At 40.2% G+C, this 20566-nt stretch overlaps 1 protein-coding gene across 1 annotated transcript in view; it reads right to left on the reverse strand.

Annotated features, from left to right (window-relative positions):
• ARHGEF6 (Rac/Cdc42 guanine nucleotide exchange factor 6) overlaps positions 1–9893 on the reverse strand; it is a 116772-nt gene extending 106879 nt beyond the window's left edge. The window contains exons 1-2 of the mRNA XM_061177903.1: positions 9714–9893; positions 8479–8562 (exon numbers count right to left, since the gene is read on the reverse strand). Coding sequence (XP_061033886.1) covers positions 8479–8562; positions 9714–9878 — 249 coding nt within the window. The 5' untranslated portion in view covers positions 9879–9893. The remainder of the gene's footprint in view (positions 1–8478; positions 8563–9713) is intronic.
• Between the last annotated feature and the right edge of the window lie 10673 nt (positions 9894–20566).

Raw genomic sequence — 20566 nt, forward strand, 5'->3', positions numbered from 1 at the left:
CCCCAGCGGAAAGTGATGGAAACGGGCCAGTTAAAAACAGTGTCCAACAGTGAGACATTACCAATCACTACTCCAGTCTCTTCGTTTTACAGATGAGTCAACCGAGGCCGAGGGAAGGGGACTGGGACTTCTCCGAAAGAAGGTGGCAGGTTCAGGGTCTGAAGGAAGGTCTGCTGCTACCCACTGCAGCTACTGCTTAGTTGGCTGGCCTTCTGCCTCACTCCAGGCACTTGGCTCCAGGGAGGCTTTGCTCTCCTAGAGCCGGAGCTCTCTTACGGGAGATTTTGCCTTGACTCATGATCAGAGCAGCCCCTGGGAAATGGCAGATCGTCCATCCCACAGGCCCCACTTTGGGGAGGGCGCCCCTGCTGTTCCAGTGACAAGGCAGATGGGGTGACTCACGGAGAGAGGAGGCAGTGAGCAGGTGGGGGCAGAGAAAAAGCCATACTGATACCAGCTGATGAGAGAGAAAGAGAGAAGGAGGGAGAAAGAGAGACAGAAGCACTAACTGAGCCTCGTATACATTCAACGATATCCTTCATGAACAAAACATCTTTTTTACAAAGTAGGGTTGGCCCAGGAGCAGAATAGGAGATGGTAGGGTATCCCTGGCAATGTGCGGGTCATAAGGGTGGCAGGTGACAAAGAGGAAGTACCTGTTGAGGATGAGGCAGGGAGAAAGGCTGGCGGAAAGGAAAACCAGAGGACTAGAGCTGAGACAGACCAGTCCTTCCTGGGGCTGTAGCCAGGACCATGCAGTCAGAGAGGTAGCACCCTGGCCACTCTCAAATGATCGCAAGAACTGTATCTGTCCCTGATTCCCGCCAAGTTCAAAGGCAGAACAAAGACAAAACTAGCATTGCTAGGACAGTGTCGTCAAGGGGCTTCCTGGTCACATTAGCGACACTCTACCTAGATATGAGGATTCTTCCATATGTTCTGGAAGATTTTCTCTTGAGGCCTGAGTGTCCTCCCTGCCCTCTCCATTCTGTAAATAAATAAGAAAGATGTATTTGGTTTGCAGAAAAGGAAATACAAATGAACTATAAAGGCATGAGAGATATCCAAACTCACTAGGAATCATGAAAGTCAAATTATAGCAATAAATGAAATACCATTTTCACCCAACGTTTTAGCAAACATTGAAGATAAATAATATCCAGGGCCACCAGGGACATGAAGAAGAGGGCACTTTCTACACTATTGATAAGAGTATAACTTCAGCATTTTTGTAGAGGAATTTGAGAGTATCAAATTTTCACACAGTAATTCCATTTCTATGAAGAAAGATGCGTCAAGAATAATGACAGATGCGCACAATTCTCTATGTGCATGTACAACATGATCCATTGGTATTTATCCCAGGAATGCAAGATTGATTTAACAGACGAAAATTAATCAGTGTAATACAACATATCAGTATAATAAAGGACAAAATCAGTGGTCATCTTAACAGATGCAGAAAAAGCATTTGACAAAATCTGGCACCCTTTCGTGATAAAAACACTCAAAACCTAGGAATAGAAGGGAACACCTTCAACCTGATAAAGAGCATTGAAAACCCACAACTATCATGATACTTAATGGTGAAAGATTGAAAGCTTCCCCCTAAGATCAAAAACAAGACTAGGGTGTCCACTCTCATCACTTCCATTCAACACTGTATAGAAGGTTTCAGCCAGGCATATTAGTCAAGAAAATGAAATAAAAGGCATCCAGATTGGAAAGGAAGAAGCAAAAGTATCTCTGTGCACAGATGACATGATCTTGTACAAGAAAACCACACGGAATCCAATAAACTATTAGAACTAATGACCAAGTTAAAGTTGAAGGACACAAGATCAATATACAAAAATCAACTGTATTTCTATGCACTTGCAATGAACAACCCAAATATGAAATTAAGAAAAAAATTCTATTTGTAGTAGTATCAAAAGGAATAAAATACTTTGGAATAAATTGGACCAAGGAGGTATAAGGCGTGTACACTGAAAATTACAAAACATTGTTGAATGAAATTTTAAAGACCTAAATCAACGGAAAGACATCCTGTGTTTATGGATCAGAAGACTTAATATTGTTCAGATGGCAATATTCCCCAAAGTAATATACAGACTGAACACCATCCTTATTAAAATTCCAGCTGGCTTTTTTGCAGAAATGGACAGACTTATCCTAAAATCTATATGGGCACACAAGGGATCCAGAATAGCCAAAATTATTTTGAAAATGAAGAACAACGTTGGAGGGCTCATGCTTTCTGATTTGAAAACTTACTACACAGCTACATTAAGCAATTCAGTGGGGGAAAGAATAGTCTTTTCAACAAATGGTGTTGAGACAACTGGATATCCACATGTAAAAGAATGAATTTGGACACCTATCTCACACCATACACAAAAACTAACTCAAAATGGATCAAAGAACTAAATGTAAGAGCGAAAACTTGAACACTCTTAGACGAAAATGTAGGAGTAAATCTTCATGACCTTGCACCAGGCAATGGTTTCTTAGCTATGTTACCCAAAACACAAGCAACAAAAGAAAAAAATATGAATTTGACTTCATCAAAATTTTAAAACTTCGTGTTTCAAAAGATACTATCATCAAAATACCAATGGCATTTTTCACAGAACTAGAACAAATAATTTTGAAATTTGTGTGGAAACACAAAAGACCCCAAATAGCCAAAAAAATCTTGAGAAAGAAGAACAGAGCTGGAGGAATTATGCTCCCTGACTTCAGACTATACTACAAAGCTACAGTAATCAAAAGAGTATGGTACTAGCACAAAAACAGACGCATTGATCAATGTAACAGAATAGAGAGCCCAGAAATAAACCCACACACTTATGGTCAATTAATCAATGACAAAGGCAGCAAGAATATACAATGGAGAAAAGACAGTCTCTTCAATAAGTGGTGCTGGGAAAACTGGACAGCTACTTGTAAAAGAATGAAATTAGCACATTCTCTAACACCATACACAAAAATAAACTCAAAATGGATTAAAGGTTGGATACTATAACACTCCTAGAGGAAAACATAGGCAGAACATTCTTGGACATAAATCACAGCAATATTTTTTTGGATCCATCTACTAAAGCAAAGGAAATAAAAACAAAAATAAACAAATGGGACCTAATCAAACTTAAAAGCTTTTGTACAGCAAAGGAAACCATTGACAAAAAGAAAAGACAACCTACTGAATGGGAGAAAATATTTGCAAATGATATGACCAATAAGGAGTTAATATCCAACATATATAAACAGCTCATACAACTCAACATCGAAAAAACAGACAACCAAATTAAAAAATAGGCAGAAGACCTGAATAGACATTTTTCCAAAGAGGAAATGCAGATGGCCAACAGGCACATGAAAAGATGCTCAACATCGTGCTAATCATCAGGGAAATGCAAATCAAAACCATAATGAGATATCACCTCACACCTGTCAGAATGGCTATCATGAAAAAGAACACAGATAACAAATGTTGGGGAGGATGTGGAGAAAAGGGAACCCTCCTACACTGTTGGTGGGAATATAAATTGGTGCAGGGCTTCCCTGATGGTGCAGTGGTTAAGAATCCGCCTGCCAATGCAGGGGACACAGGTTCGAGCCCCGGTCTGGGAAGATCCCACATGCCGCGGAGCAACTAAGCCTGTGCGCCACAACTACTGAGCCTGCGTGCCACAACTACTGAAGTCCACGTGCCCTAGAGCCTGTGCTCCACAACAAGAGAAGCCACCACAATGAGAAACCCGCGCACCACAACAAAGAGTAGCCCCCGCTCGCCGCAAGTAAAGCCCGTGTGCAGCAACAAAGACCCAATGCAGCCAATAAATAAATTTAAAATAAATAAACAAATAAATAAACAAATAAATAAATAAATTGGTGCAGTCACTGTGGAAAACAGTATGGAGGTTTCTCAAAAATAGAGTTTTGTAGAAATGTAGAAAACATTATATATTAGGTTTGTAGATTAGGTTTGTAGGTTTGTATATTAGGTGTATGTTAGGTTTGTAGGTTTGTATATTAGGTTTGTAGGTTTGTAGAAATGTAGAAAACAGTATGGAGGTTTCTCTAAAAACAGAACTACCATGTGACCCAGCAATTCCACTCCTGGGTATATAACCAAAAAAAGCAAAAACACGAATTCGAAAAGATACATGCACCCCAATGTTCATAGCAGCATTGTTTACAATTGCCAAGGTATGGAAGCAACCTAAGTGTCCATCAACAGATGAATGGATAAAGAATATGTGATATATTATACACACACACACACACACACACACACACACAATGGAATACCACTCAGCCATAAAAAAGATGAAAATTTTGCCATTTGCAGCAACATGGATGGACTTGGCATTATGCTAAGTGAAATAAGTCAGACAGAGAAAGACAAATACTGTATGATATCACTTATATGTGGAATCTAAAAAATACAACAAACTAGTGAATAAAACCCAAAAAAAGCAGACTCACAGATACAGAGAACAAACCAGTGGTTGCCTGTGGGGAGAGGGAAGGTAGGAGGGGCTATATAGGGGTAAAGGGGAAAAAAAGGGGTTATTATGGGATTATATGAAATCATGTGTGTGAAACTTTTGAAAATTGTAAAGCACTATAGAATCTAAAGGATTTTTCATTCAATAAAAAATAATTTTAAAAAATTAAATTAAATTTAAAAAAAAGAAAAAGAGGAAATATTAGAAAAAAAGAGAGAGAGAGAGAGAGACACTATCAAAGTCTGGGAGGTGCTTCAGAGATACCTTTGTCTCCCAGGTGTCTCAGCAGACTTCCCTGACCAGTTGCTAGCTGTGTGATCCCCTAGAGACCCTAGGACACTGTAGCCATATGAGAACACAAAGATGGAGGTCACTTGCAGAGGCCAACTGGCCACCCAGAGGGTCAGAAGGCAGCAATTGTCAGTGTTCTGCTGCATCTCCAGCTTCATTTTTCTACATTTCCAAGTTGACCATTTCAAGCTGCCACTCTTTTTTTATATAAATAATAGTGTGTTCTTGGCAATAATCAAGCCCTGCTCTTCTTGCTTTTCATACATTAACAGTTTTATAGCATCAACAAAAAAGTATTCAGCATGCCCTATACTAGGCACTGTCTGAGAGATACTCTATCTAAAGTGACAAGATACGGAAACAATCTAAATGACCATCAATGGGTGAATGGATAAAAAAAGATGTGGCATATACACACAATGGACTGTTATTCAGCCATGAGAAAGGAGGATATTCTGCCATTTGCGACAACAGGGACAGACCTGGAGGACATTATGCTAAGTGAGATAAGTCAGACAGAGAAAGAAAAATACTGTATGGTCTCATTATATGTGGAATCTAAAAAAGTCAAACATAAAAAAAACAGAGAGTCAAATGGTGGTTACCAAGGGGTGGGGGTAAGGTATGAAAAGTGACGCTGTTTAAGGGTACCAACTTGCAACGAGTAGCATATGCCGTAGTGCTCTAATGTCCGCTGTAGTGAACACAGAGAACAATATTGTACTATACTTAGGTGATGTGAGCTACAACGGCAGTCATATTACAATATATAAATCTATCAAAGTAACACAGCGTACACCTTAAATTTACACCATGTTGTATGTCAAATATATTCAATTTTAAAGTAATTAATTTGTTTAAGTTTGCAAATATTTATGTTGAGGTCTGTCTCCCTAGCTACTTGGGAGCTTGAGACTGGATGGTCAGTATTCTTGGCTGCATGGGTACACCCCAGCTTGGCTTTCAGTCTCATTCCTTATGTGCTGATTTTATTAGGCTTCCCTCAGGGTTCTAGGAGTGCCTTGGTATGGCTGCTATACACCCCTTACAGACATAATTTTGCTTTTTTTTTTTTTACAGGCATAATTTTGTGTACAACACTACCTAGTAATAACAGTGTGAGCAGCTATCATGCGTGTCTTATGTGCAGTGACATATGAAGTGTGTCTTAAGTGCATTATTTTATTTGATCTTTAAAACAATCCTATGCAGTAGATATTACTAATGTCTCCATTACACAGATGAGGAAACTGGAGCAGAAAGAGGCCAAGTTACTTTTCCCAGAGTCACACAGTCAGAGCCAAGACTCTGACACAAGTCTGTCAAACTAGAGAAGGTATGTGCTTAACCATGATGCCAGATATTGCCTCCTTACAATAGTCATCTGATGCTCAGGCCAGTCTGAATTATCAAAAAGAAATCAAAATATGCCTGGTGCCTTTCATGTAAGAAATGAAAATTATGTTATACTTTTTTAGAAAGATTTGTATCCAAAGTGGCTAAAAATTAATGGAGTAAGCATTAGGTATCAGAAGAATCCACTTATGTGAAATGACTCATTCTCCAACAATGCCAGACCCAGGAGGTGTTCCTTTTTTTTTTTAAATTTATTTATTTATTTTTGACTGCTTTGGGTCTTCGTTGCTATGCACGGGCTTTCTCTAGTTGCAGCGAGCGGGGGCTACTCTTCGTTGCAGTGCGCGGGCTTCTCATTGCAATGGCTTCTCTTGTTGCGGAGCACGGGCTTCAGTAGTTGTGGCTCATGGGCTCAGTAGTTGTGGCTCGCGGGCTCTAGAGCGCAGAATCAGTAGTTGTGGCACACGGGCTTAGTTTCTCCACGGCATGTGGGATCTTCCAGGACCAGGGCTCGAACCCGTGTCCCTTGCATTGGCAGGCGGATTCTTAACCACTGCGCCACCTGGGAAGTCCCCCAGGAGGTGTTTCTGTATCATCTAGTATTCTTAGAACCACAAAGAAGCTCGGTATACCTTCTGGCAGCTTCAGAGTGCATAAATCACTGGCAACCTCACCATGTTTTTATTTATCAAATAAAAAAGAAAATACCATGATCTGCTCATAGCAGACATGATTCCATAAGGGATATAGAGTAGGTTACACCTACCTCAAAAGCCATACACACTCATGTGCTCATGCGCACACACACACACACACAGAGTGCTAAAATTTGGCAATAGGGAAATCTGGAATAAAATATTCAGAGACAAGCATAGCTTGATGCTATGGCTAACTTTAGGAAAAATTGTGAAGGAAGCAAAGTTTATCTGGGGCAAAGGTACTTGTACTACTACTACTAATAGCTAACACTTGGAGAAGACTTACTATGTACCACGCACTCTTCTGGGACACAAATTCATTGAAATCTCACACCAATCCTATGAGACAGGAGCTGCTATTCTTCCCATTTTACAGGTGGGGAGACTGAGGCAGAGAGGCATAGTAAAGTAACACGCCCAACGTCATAAACCTACTAGTGGGAGAAAACTGAGATTTGAACCTGAGCAGTCTAATGTCCGAATCCAGGCTCAAACCACTACTAATACTTCTCCACAAGTAATACTACTAATGCACATCTACACTTCTTATGTCCTTGATCCTGTGCTGAGCACTCTACATACATTACTTCATAGATCTTTGGAGGTTGGAGGTCTTAGCTCTAAATTATTATGCAGTATCTCATTTGAGCCTTACCACAACCCCATAAGGTAGCTATTATTGTGTCCATTTTACAGATAGAAACACTGAGGCACAGAGACATTAAATAATTTGACACACAGGCGAAAGTATCACCTCCTTTTCAGCAACACCCCCTATACTTACTGTAAGGATCCACATAACATAAAAGAACGCAACGTAATTTAATTTACAATTTCTACCTCAGGGCCAGGTTCTTTCAAGGCCTCTGTTCTAAAGTGTTAGTGGGAAAAAGTGACAATAAGCTTTCCAGTCTTCCCAACTCAGGGGGATTACAGTAACCCTCTGCAGCAGCCAGTGGCCTGCTTTGGGCTCCACTTAAGTAGGGACTCACACCATACAAGCTCTGGCACCGGAAGCCTGCTTTCAGGGCTTGGGTGCTGTTTTTTAAAGGTACCATATTTTGGTTTTGTTTTTTGTTTTGTTTTTAATTGAAGTATAGTTGCTTTACAATGTTGTGTTAATTTCTGCTGTACAGCAAAGTGATTCAGTTATACATATACATACATTCTTTTTTATATTCTTTTCCATTTGGTTTAATCACAGGATATGGAATATAGTTCTCTGTGCTATACAGTAGGATAAAAGGTACCATATTTTGCTCTTTTTTTCTTTTTATTTTCTTTTGTTTTTTGGTGGCATGCAGGATCTTAGTTCCCTGACCAAGGATCGAACCCTTTCTCCCTGCAGGGGAAGTGCAGAGTCTCAACAACTGGACCACCAGGGAAGTCCAGAAGGTACATATTTTGAATTTTTATTTTGTTTTGTTTTGGAATTGGTTTCTGGAAAAGACAAACTAGCAAGCCACGACTGGGGACCACCGATCTTAACCATGGTTTCCATAAAATGCTTCCTCTGTTTCACAGTGAAAATAAACCAAGTACTTTTACTACAACACCATCTTCATTAGCAGAGTGAAAAACGATGACCACGAGGAAGGCAACCTGGGTGGGCTTACCTCCACTTGAAGGGCTGCACATCCTTTCAGGAAGTCATTGATGTTGTTGGTGCAGTCAGCTTCAGTTTGGGGCTCCAGACAGTACTAGGGAAACACAGTCAAATGTCACTTGGAGATTGTCATCACATGCGGGTCACATCATTGCATCATTCACTGATAAGTAGATAAGGTAGGCTTTTTAAGGCGGGGCCAACGTTGCTGTCAATCCAGGAAGAGAAATTAACCACTGAAGGAAGCGATGCAAAAATCTAAACGGTCGGTCTTGTTTCAGATGTCACCAAACCCTTAGTCCCAAGCCGTCTCTACTTACAAACTTTTTCTCATGCTTTCTGCCAAAGCGTAGTGATAGCAAATTAGAGAGACCCTGAAAGTTTTTTGATCCTGGTTCCTGCTTTCAACCTATTACCACCCTCCGTCCTCCTCATGATAATTTATTAAAAAGTGTATTTTCCCCTTCACTGTTCTCTACATTTGATCACATTTCTCAACATTTTCCCACCATTTTATCACTGTTTTTCAAGTTTGAGAAATTATAAGCAAAAGAACTGTACTCAACATCACATTCCCTGCTGACCTTAAGAAAATAATAGTAGGGCTCCACCTTTAAACTTACTTAAAGTGCCCACTTTTTTAATCACATCCTTGTGACCATGGGTTTCCAACATTCACAATTTTGGATTTTTAAAAGAGAGTAAGGTTAGTTTCACTTTGAACACACGTTGCATTTGAAACATATATTTGGTTTCCATTGTTTTAACAGAACGTGTTGTAACATTTTGGATTATTTCTCCAGGTTGCTAAATAGCCTTTCTTTCTTTCAATGGATATTTTATTTCTTTGTGAAGAAAATCTACACTGAATTTAGTCATACCGTCAATAAGCACCATCTGTATCTGTTATTAATCATCCCATTTTTCCTCAGACTCATATGTACCCCAAGTTCAAAACATGTCCTCGGTACACCGGGAGGTATAACATGCATCTCTATGACAGAGCAAGCTCCTTGTCCCTGGCACCAGCGGTGTAACAGGTTTTTACTGTACTAATCTTCGGTGGCCAATTACTAAAGGATAACATTTCATTTTCCAACTACAAAAACAGAAAGAAAGTCGAAGTCTTAGAAAGAGGTTAAAGTAGGAGCGTCCCGTGACCCAGGCAATCGAAAATCTCCAGAGTGACATTATTGCTGCTCTCTGGTGGTAAGCAACCCCAAAGATACTGCAAATTTCCCTTACCTTTTCTATAGAGCCAGGCCTAAGTCTGTTGATCAGTTTGCATAGCACTACCCCATTTTTCAGCGAGGACTTCAAGAACTCCTCCGGATCACAGATGGTCTTTTTGGGGGAATCTAATACTCCCAAAGATATAAGCCATGTCACGATGCGTTCTTCTGGATTCATTACTGAGGACTGTACACTCCGAACAGCTCTCTGGGGCAGCTGCAAGGACTAAGCCACATCCGCGATTGCATCTGCTGTTGTCTTCCTTTTTATGAGTTCTCTTCTCGTGCTTGCAGCGCAAAGCTCTAAAAGAACTTTTCTTAGACAATGGTGGAAGCCACTCCAATTATGGGATTTGAAAACCACAGAGCTCACACTCAACGATGTGGAAATAGAATGAATGGGGGGGGGGAAAGTCCTGGATAACACTGGGTTTCTTTTTCAAAATCTGCAAAACAAATTCATTGGGATTAAAAAAGAAGAAGAAGAAATACATATACACACACACACACACACACACACACACACACAAACCAACGGGTGCAAGAAGCTGTAAAGGAAGGAAGTGAGGAGGATGCTGGGGAGGGAGGAGAGAGAAGGAAGTGAGCGCTCTGGGAAAACGGAGGTGAGCCAGCACTTCAGGGGACCTTAGAAATGAGATACTCATGGGCCAGTCTGGGAAAAAGCTGTCAATATATAGTCTAGCCCCAGTGAAAATCTGGTTTCTGACAAGAGAAAGATGCCAACTGGCTCTTAGGTCAGACAGATCTGAGCCTCGTGGGGAGCTGTGCTGGCAAAACAGGGCTCAAAGAAGGTAGGCTGGGAAATTCTTCCAAGAAATGGCCACATGTCCTCATACTGTCTCACCGAGATGATATGTCACAATCATGCCTTGCAAAACATGTTGAGTTGCACGGTGACAACATGCCAAGCAGAGGAAGATTGTGCCTGCTGTCAGCCATCACTGTGTATAAGCACAAGCTAGAAGAATGGCATTTTACTTTGCAGCCAAAAAGCTATGTTGAGGGAAATAGACTAAGGATAACATCTGACATCCTGTTTACTTGCATTCTTGAGTGATTCTTTTTCTGGACCTGGTTCCACTACACAATCCAGCTGCAGTACCCTTAGCAAAGGCTCAGACACAGTCACATCAACGGGTAAAAAGCACTTGAAAACAGAGCTTTTGAGAACAAAAGAACACTTATCCTCTGTCTACACTACAGTCTGGAAAGTTGATGTTTCCCCAACAAGAAACACTGCCTTAAAAATACTGCTCTGGGAAAAAACTGGTCTGTAACAAGAGATCTGAACTATTCTTAAACATCTTCATAACCAGTTAAAATTGTCATATTATTGGGAAATGTATGATAAGGCCAACAGTATAGCCTCATCTGGGCAAATGCATGGTACTCAGCATCACCACCCTCTCCTAGTGCATGGGATCCTGCTAGGCTTCAGAATCTTTTCAACACAGTTTTAGGCATCTACTACCAAATAACCAGCTTAGATAATCCTGCTGCCTGTTTTCAAGGCTTCCCCTTCTTACCCTGTAGTAACACTTAGCAGACTTTACTATTATCACTTGTCAATCTGTCTCCTCCACCAGAATGTACCCTCCCCTAGAGGAGGGGTCTTGTCTGCCTTAATGAACACTGTCCCCAGCAGAGTGCCTGGTACACAGTAGATGTTTTAATGGCTTAAAACAAACATGTTTTCCTTGTTAATGATTTTTATACTTTTACTGAGATATAATTGATATAGTGAATTGCACATATTTAAGATGTATGATTTAATGAATTTTGACATATGTATACAACCCGTGATACAATCACACACACACACACAATTCAGATGAATCTTTCCATCATCCCCAAAAAGTGTTCTTGTGCCCTTTCAACCCCATCTTCCCTCCCTTCCCCCAAAATCCCAGACAACGAACAATCCCCTTTCAATCCCTATAGATTAGTTTGCATTTTCTAGAACCTTATATAAATGGATGCATACAGTATGGAACTTTCTTTTGTCTGGCTTCTTGCACTTAACATCATCACTTTGAGATTCATTCATGTTGTCGTGTCTATCAATAGTTCTGCAAGAAAGATTTGACCTCCAAATATTTGGTTTGATATAATTATATTTATGAACAAAATAAGTATAGTCAATCAGAAGTTATAATTGACTTTTGACCCATGACCAAATGTATGTAATGGAAATAAAACCAAAATCCATGTGTTGATCAATAAAATTCTTAAATCTGACCTGCTTAAACATATTTTGATATGCCATTTGGCCAGTTTTCATGACTGCTCATCAAAATTGTACTCTATAGACAAACAAATCTGGCAGTATTATTGAGGTATCACTTATATTTTTTGGTGAAGAACAAAACCTGAGTAATTTCAGGAACCCAGTCCAGTCCAAAATAGCCTTGAGCCCACTGGGGTCATCAGGGTGAAAATCTGCCTCATTTTAGACACTGGCTATAGCAAGTTACTGTAAATAATAATCAGAAAGGCAACTCCACCTCCTCAAGGCAGAAGAAACAGTTCTACTAGTATAAAGATTGGAAGTTAGGGTTGGTATGGTCAAATGTCAAGAAAGCAAGGCATTCCAGGACAGTAGCAAGCATACGGGTGAAATGACTAACCATGGAACACAGGGAAATGGAAAGGAGTTGATGAACTGGGGGAACAGAGTGGGGGGTTGAAAGACTGGAGATCACAGTGGCACAAAGCACAGGCTTTACACAAGAGTGTGAAAAAATAAAGTAAAATAAAACAAAACAAAATAAAATAAAATACTATGCAAAAGTTACCTTGTCAAGATTGGAAGAAGAGAATGGCAGAAGTAAAGGTGGAATAAATGTATCCTGGACTTGCATGAAATTGCATCCGTGGCTCATTTAATTCAATAAGAAGCCTAAGTTTTCTCTTCCATTGTATGAATATTAGTCTATCCATTTTGATGAGCAGCATTACCTGCTCTCCTTCTGCTATACAGAAATCTACCAAACTTTTTATCTAAGCACACAACATAATACCAAATATGAAATCGATTTCATAGTAACCTTAAAAGGCAGACATTGAACTTTCTGAAAAGATGTTTTAAGTCCAAGTTTTATGAACTGGACTGTAATTTTGAATTTCTATAATCTTGGTATTGTATTCCAGTAATATTGCCCAGATTGGTTAAAAGGTGACCAGTATGGGGACTTCCCTGGTGGTGCAGTGGTTAAGAATCCACCTGCCAATGCAGGGGACACAGGTTCGATCCCTGGTCCAGGAAGATCCCACATGCCGCGGAGCAACTCAGCCCGTGAGCCACAACTACTGAGCCCACACACCACAACTACTGAAGCCCATGCGCCTGGAGCCCGTGCTCCACAACAAGAGAAGCCACCACAGTGAGAAGCCTGCGCACTGCAGTGAAGAGTAGCCCCCACTCGCCGCAACTAGAGAAAGCCCACGTGCAGCAACGAAGAGCCAACGCAGACAAAATTAAAAAAAAAAAAAAAAAGGTGACGAGTATGTGCTCTATTTTGCAAAATGTATTTTTTGCAGATTTTTTCAAGTTAAAATTATACATAGCTATCACCCAAAATAAAGTGGAACATAAATTATGAGCATATTTTTTAAAAAGAGCAAAGGTCTGTGGTTCTACTTCAGATCCTTAGTACCACACACCCTGGGCCACTGAACCTCCCTCCTCATTGGCTTTCCCACCTCCATCCTCTCATCCTAATGAACTCTCTGGCAGAGCACAGTTTGGTTGATTTTCCAAAGCGCCTGTTTAATAGTGTAATATTCCTGCTCAAAAACTAAGGCTCTCCACCACCTAAAACCATGATTTACAAACGACAACGTACAAAAATAATCACCTCTTGCGAGGGAGGGAGGAGAAAGGCATGACAGTGGAACCTGAGCCAAAATCGCTAATATTATATTAAAAATAAAAAGACCTACAGGAAATAAGGCAAATGTTAACATTTGTTAAAAGTGATTTCTGGGTACACTGGAACCTATTATATTACTTTCTTTACTTTTCTGTATTTGCAATATTCATAATTGATTTTTTAAAATTTTAAATCTCCTGGGGCACTTGTTTAAAAGATTTGGGGGGCTTCCCTGGTGGCGCAGTGGGTGAGAATCTGCCTGCCAATGCAGGGGACACGGGTTCGAGCCTTGGTCTGGGAAGATCCCACATGCCGCGGAGCAGCTGGGCCCGTGAGCCACAGCTACTGAGCCTGCGCATCTGGAGCCTGTGCTCCGCAGCAAGAGAGGCCGCGATAGTGAGAGGCCCGCGCACCGCGATGAAGAGTGGCCCCCGCTTGCCACAACTAGAGAAAGCCCTCGCACAGAAACGAAGACCCAACACAGCCATAAATAAATAAATAAATTTAAAAAAAAAAGTAAAAAGAGACAAGCATAATTCATTTAAAAAAAAAAGATTTGGGGGCTCAGTTCTCTAATACCCTAATTCAGAAGATACACAGTGAGAGAAAGGAATCTATATTATTAAAGTATCCCCTTGATTCTGAGGCAGGTGGACCAAGGTCACACTTGGAGAAACAAGTTGGTTTATAACCTTACACTCCACCAAAATTTCTGCCAACACCTGGGTCATTTCAATATTCACAAGAACAACAATACAACATCAGGACCACTCAGTTTCTTGACCTCCTGTACCTGTAATTGATATAGTACCTCTCAGCCCCTCTCTATGCTGTGAAAATGGATCTGGGGCCTTTCAATATATTTTCCCTTGCCAGCTGGTGCGATATGAAGCTTTATCAGCAGATGGTGGTGGAAAGACCTGGCAGGAAGAAGGGGTTTTAATTCCTGTGTCCTGTGTGCTCCCCCCATGGGCTCCTGCCGAGACCACCCCCTTTCCTAGTGCTTGCCTTCTGTGCACTGGCTTCCTCAACGCACAGCGGGGAGCAGCTTCCCCTGGCACCACCCTTGGATGGCTCTGTAGCAAAGTGTCTCTGGTGAGACACCTCCCCTGTGAACGGGAAACATCTTAGAGAGGCACATTTTCAGCAAGTTCCAGAGGGTGGATGTCCAGCAAGTTCCACTGACTCAGCACCACAGGCGACTCCTCTAACAAGGCCTGGATATCAGCTGTACACGGAAAGAGGGGTTATCACCGCTCTATGGGTAGTGACTATTATATATTGTTTTTATATTGTCTGCTATTGTATATTATATCTGGTATTCCTAGAGTTCCCTTTAATTCTTACTGGCCAATCTCTTATTATCCAATCCCCTATTATTGTTAATAATTCTTGATGTTAAAATTTTCCTCTTAAAGTCCCCCTGTGGTTTCTCTGTCCTGATTGGACCCAGACTAACATGCGTCATCATCTTCGGTGAACACACCTCCACTTTAGCCAACCACTTGCAAGGTCACACCCTGTACTTTATCATCGCATAAACTTCTCTGCCTCCTGAATCATGAATTCAAACACTACATTTTCTAACCACAAGCTACTGTCTTTCCAGCTTGTTTATTCAGTTACTCCCACTACGATTAATCCTTAGCGCCATAGGGATCCTCAAAGCATGGTTTTCCAAGATGATTATACAAATTTGCATTCCCACAAAGCAGGGTATGATTTCCCATTGCTCCATATCATAGCTAACACTCCATATTATAGACTTTAAAATTTTTTTTTTATTTTCGTGGGTGTGAAATTTACTTTTGTATGATTGCTAATAAGGTTGACCATTTTTTCTTTTTTCTTTTCTTTTTTTTTGGCCGCTCCACACAGCTTGTGGGATCTTAGTTCCCCGACCAGAAGCACAGAGCCCTAACCACTGGACCGGCAGGGAATTCCCGAGCATTTTTTCATATGTTGATTGGCCACACATATTTCCTCTTCTGTGAAATCTTTGCTCATTTCTATTGCCCACTTTTTACTAGGTTGTTTGTCTTTTTGTTATTGATTCATAAAATTTGTCATACCAGGAATCCCCTGGCCACGCAGTGGTTGGGACTCCATGCTTTCACTGCGGAGGTGGGTGTGTGTGAGGGGTCCGTGTTTGTTCCCCAGTAGGGGACCTAAGATCCCACAAGCCACAGGGTGCAGCCAAAAAAAAAAGTTTGCCATACCCTATGGATACTAAACCAATGTCAGTTATTTGTGTTTGCAAATATCTTCTTGTACTCCTGTCTTTCGTTCTATAGTGTATTTTAGGAAACAGAGGTTCTTGATTTTTTTAAATAAGATACTTTAGCTCACCCTCATGTAAAACAAATGCAGAATTTGGCAGTCCAAGGCTAGCATGCAGCTTCCTAGGCATCAGAGACCCAGGGTTCTACTCTCTAGTTACTTCACCATTTTTAGCTTCCCACCTCATAGTTCAAAATGACTCATTGCATGAACTTGGATTAGGCAATGGTTTCTTAGATATCACACCAAGGCCACAAGCAACAAAAGAAAAGAATAGATAAATTGGTCTTTATCAACACTAGAAGTTTTTGTTCTTCAAAGGACACCATCAAGAAAGTGAAAAGACAACTCACATAATGGGAGAAAATATTTGCAAACCATATATCTGACTAGGGACTTATATCCAGAATATATAAAGAACTCATAACTCAATAACAAAAGACAACTAAAAATGGGGAAATTATCTGAATAGACATTTCTCCAAAGAAGATACACAAATAGCTAATAAGCACGAGAAAGGATGCGCAACATCATTAGCGTTCACGGAAATGCAAATCAAAACCACAATGAGATTCCAGTTCACACCCATTAGGATGGCTATGATCAAAAAGACAGACAATAACAAGTGTTGATGAGGATGGAGAAATTGGAGCCCTCATACACTGCTGGTGGGAATGTCAAATGGTGCAGCTGCTGTGGAAAACAGTTTTGCAGCGACTCAGAATGTTAACATAGTTATCATATGGGCCAGCAATTTCACTCCAAGAGAAATGAAAACATGTCCACATAAGAACATGTACCCAAAGATACATAGCAGCATTATTCATAATAGCCAAAAAGTAAAAACAACTCAAATATCCAATTGAATATTATTCAGTCTATATAAAGGAATGAAGTACTGACACATGCTACAACATGGATGAACCTTGAAAACATATGCTAAGTTAAAGAAGCCAGTCACAAAATATCATATATTGTATGATCTCACTTACATGAAATGTTCAGAATAGGCAAATCCACAGAGATAGAAAGTAGAACTGCAGTTGCCTAGGACCAGGGTGAGAGTTGAGGGGAAATAGGGATTGACTGCCAATGGACATGAGGGGGATTTGGCGGAGGGGGGGGGTGAAGAAAATATTCTAAAATTGATTTGGTGATGGTTGCACAACTCTGTAAATATACTAAAAGCCATTGAATTGTACACTTTAAATAGGTAAATTATACACTATCTTAATTATGTCTCAACAAAACTGTTATTTTTAAAAAGGCCATTGTGGGACTTTCCTGGCAGTCCAGTGGTTAGGACTCCATTCTCTCACTGCCGAGGGCCCGGGTCAGTCCCTGGTCGGGGAAGTAACATCCCACAAGCCTTGAGCTGTGGCCAAAAATAAAAAATAAATAAATAAATAAAATAAAAAGGCAATTGTGATGAGCAAAAAAAAAAAAAAAAACGACTGTTTGGGCTCTAGCCATCATGTCTGCATTCCAGCCAGGAAGTCAGGATGGGGGACTAAAAATGAAACTCCTCCCTCCCCACACACAGTTTATTAGGCAAAATTTATAACATACTGAAAGACTGAAGGAATATGATGATCTCCTTTGTCCCCACCATCTAGATTTAATCACTGGTAACATTCTGCCATATTTCACTTGCCTATATAGGTGCAGTGGCTATATTTTTTTTAAATAAACTATTAAATAAGTTGCAGACATCCTATCACTTCACCCTAAATACTTCAGCATGCCTCTCCTCAAATTAAGGACATTTTCAACATAACCAAAGATCTATTATCACAATTAAGAAAATTAACAATAATTCACTAATGCCATCCAATTTTCAGTTCATATTAAGACTTCCCCGGGACTCCCTTGGTGGTCCAGTGGTTAAGACATCACCTTCCAATGCAGTGGGTGCAGGTTCGATCCCTGGTCAGGGAGCTAAGATCCCACATGCCTCACGGCCAAAAAACCAAAACATAAAAACAGAAGCAATATTGTAATAAATTCAATAAAGACTTAAAAAAAAAAAGACTTTCCCATTTATCCCTAAAAATGTCTTTCAGAGCTTTTTTTTTCAAAGCAGCATCCAATCAAGTTGCCCCTACTCATGTCATAGAACTGAATTTGCTTCTAGGCAAAAATCTGAGTGACCATAGGGTTCATCCCCATTTGTTTCCCTTCTCTTGGGATCAAAGTCCTGTGCTGCCTGTCGTCTCAAATTCTGGAAAGAGTTGTTTCATATATTCTGACTAGTTTTCTAGTTGTTTATATTGGGAGGACAAGTCCATACCACATAATCCTTCATGGGTAGAAGCAGAAGTTGGCTTAGTCTACTTTTAATTACGTCTTCTACATCATACAACAAATGAGACCTAATATAGTTTGTTCTTGTTAATTTATAAGGGCTCTTTAGATATTAAAGATATTAACCTTTTAATATATATGTTTTAAATTGTTTCCTAGTTAGTATTTGCCTTTTAAATTTTATTAATTTCTTAGCAATTACTATATAGAAGTTTTAAATTTTGTATATAATTAAATATACCAATCCTTCCCTTTATGATGTACACCTTTTATATCATGCCTAAAGTTCTCCCTCAAGGTCACTTTAGAAATTTATCCTAGAGAAATAATGACAAGTTCGGAAGACAATAAAATCACAATCTACAGAACAACAACAAAAACAAAAAATTAAGAAATTAGGCCTCATCAAAATTAAGAACTTTTGGGACTTCCCTGGTGGTGCAGTGGTTAAGAATCGGCCTGCCAATGCAGGGGACACGGGTTCGATCCCTGGTCCGGGAAGATCCCACATGCCGCGGAGCACCTAAGCCTGTGCACCACAACTACTGAGCCTGCGCCCTGGAGCCCACGAGCCACAGCTACTGAGCCCACATGCCACAACTACTGAAGGCCGGGCGCCTAGAGCCCGTGCTCCGCAACAAGAGTAGCCACTGCAATGAGAAGCCCACGCACCGCAGCAAAGAGTAACCCTGCTCACCGCAACTAGAGAAAGCCAGCACACAGCAACAAAGACCCAACACAGCCAAAAATAAATAATAAATAAATAAATAAATAAAATTAAGGACATTTGCTCTTTGAAAGCCCATTTGAAGAGGATGAAAAGACAAGCTACAGACTGGGAGACACTATTGCAAACCACAGATCTGATAAAGATCTACTATCTAGAATACATTTTAAAACTCTCAGAACTCAACAGTAAAAAATAAACAATCCGATAGAAAATGGGCAAAAGACATGAACAGATAGTTCATGAAACAGGATATGTGGATGGCAAATAAACACATGAAAAGATGTTCAATATCACTAGCTACTAGGGAAATGCAAGTTAAAACCACAGTGAGATCTCACTACACACATATCAGAAGAGCTAAAATAAAAAACAGTGACAATGCCAAATGCTGCTAAGGATGCAGAGAAACTGGATCACTCCTACATCGCTGGTGGGAATGTAAAGTGTTACAGCCACTCTGGAAAAGTAGTTTTTAGTTTCTTAAAAAACTAAACACGCACTTGCCATATAACTCAGCAATTACATTCTTGGGCATTTATTCCAGAAAAAATGAAAATATAAAAACCTATACATGAATGTTCATAACAGCTTTATTTGTAGCAGCCCAAACTGGAAACAAACCAAATGTCCTTCCTTTAACAGGTAAATGGATAAACAAACTGTAGTCCATCCATATCACGGAATCCTACTCAGCAATAAAAAGGAACAAACTATTGATACACACAACAACCTGCATGGATCTCAACTGAATGATGCTGAATGAAAGAAAAGGCAATCCCCAAAAGTTACGTACTGTATGATTTCATTTATATGACATTTTTGAAATGACAGGTGCCCACAAGTCTCACAATGCCAGAGGTACAACATACGTATAAAAACTTTGCTGCTGAGAAATAATGCAAAGACATACAGGATTATATAGTATGCTCTCCGAAAGGGAAGTAGATTCTCTCCTTGTGGAAGGCCAACTTGGAAAAAGTCATCATATATATCCCCAATCGAGCCATTAACTTTGCCTTTAAGGTTAAGTTTAAGCACGTATTCTGAGGATAAGTGGACAAGCACATACAATCTTGGAGATACTTTGCTGACAATCTGGCCTCTAGTGATATATTGGAAGTCATTTCTTTCAGCTTTTTTTCTCCTTAGGTTTTGCCAGAACCCATTTGACACTCAATATTGGGAAATCTGTCAAGGAAAGAAAATTCAGCTTTCTCTCCCTTTCTCCACCATCATGGTGTGTATGGTTGACTGTTCCTCGCCATGTCTTCTCACAAGACTTTCAAGAACAAGTGATTCCTGGCCAAAAAACAAAAGCAGAATTATGTTATTCCCCAATGGATTCTGATGAAAACTGGTAATGAAATCAGGTATAACTCCAAAGGGAGATATCAGCGAAGGGACTTCCCTGGCAGTTCAGTGGCTAAGACTCTGTGCTTCCACTGCAGGGGGCCCAGGTTCAATCCCTGGTCAGAGAACTAGATCCCACATGCATGCTGCAACTAAGAGTACGCATGCCACAACTAAAGAGCCCTGGAGCCACAATTAAGGAGCCCACCTGACGCAACTAAGACCCAGTGCAACCAAATAAATAAATAAATATTTTTTTTAAAAAAGCTGCTTGCTAAAACCTAGTAAGCCTCTTGTTGAAGTACACCA

The sequence above is a fragment of the Eubalaena glacialis genome, chromosome X (genome assembly GCF_028564815.1).
Source record: "Eubalaena glacialis isolate mEubGla1 chromosome X, mEubGla1.1.hap2.+ XY, whole genome shotgun sequence".
NCBI lineage: Eukaryota > Metazoa > Chordata > Mammalia > Artiodactyla > Balaenidae > Eubalaena > Eubalaena glacialis.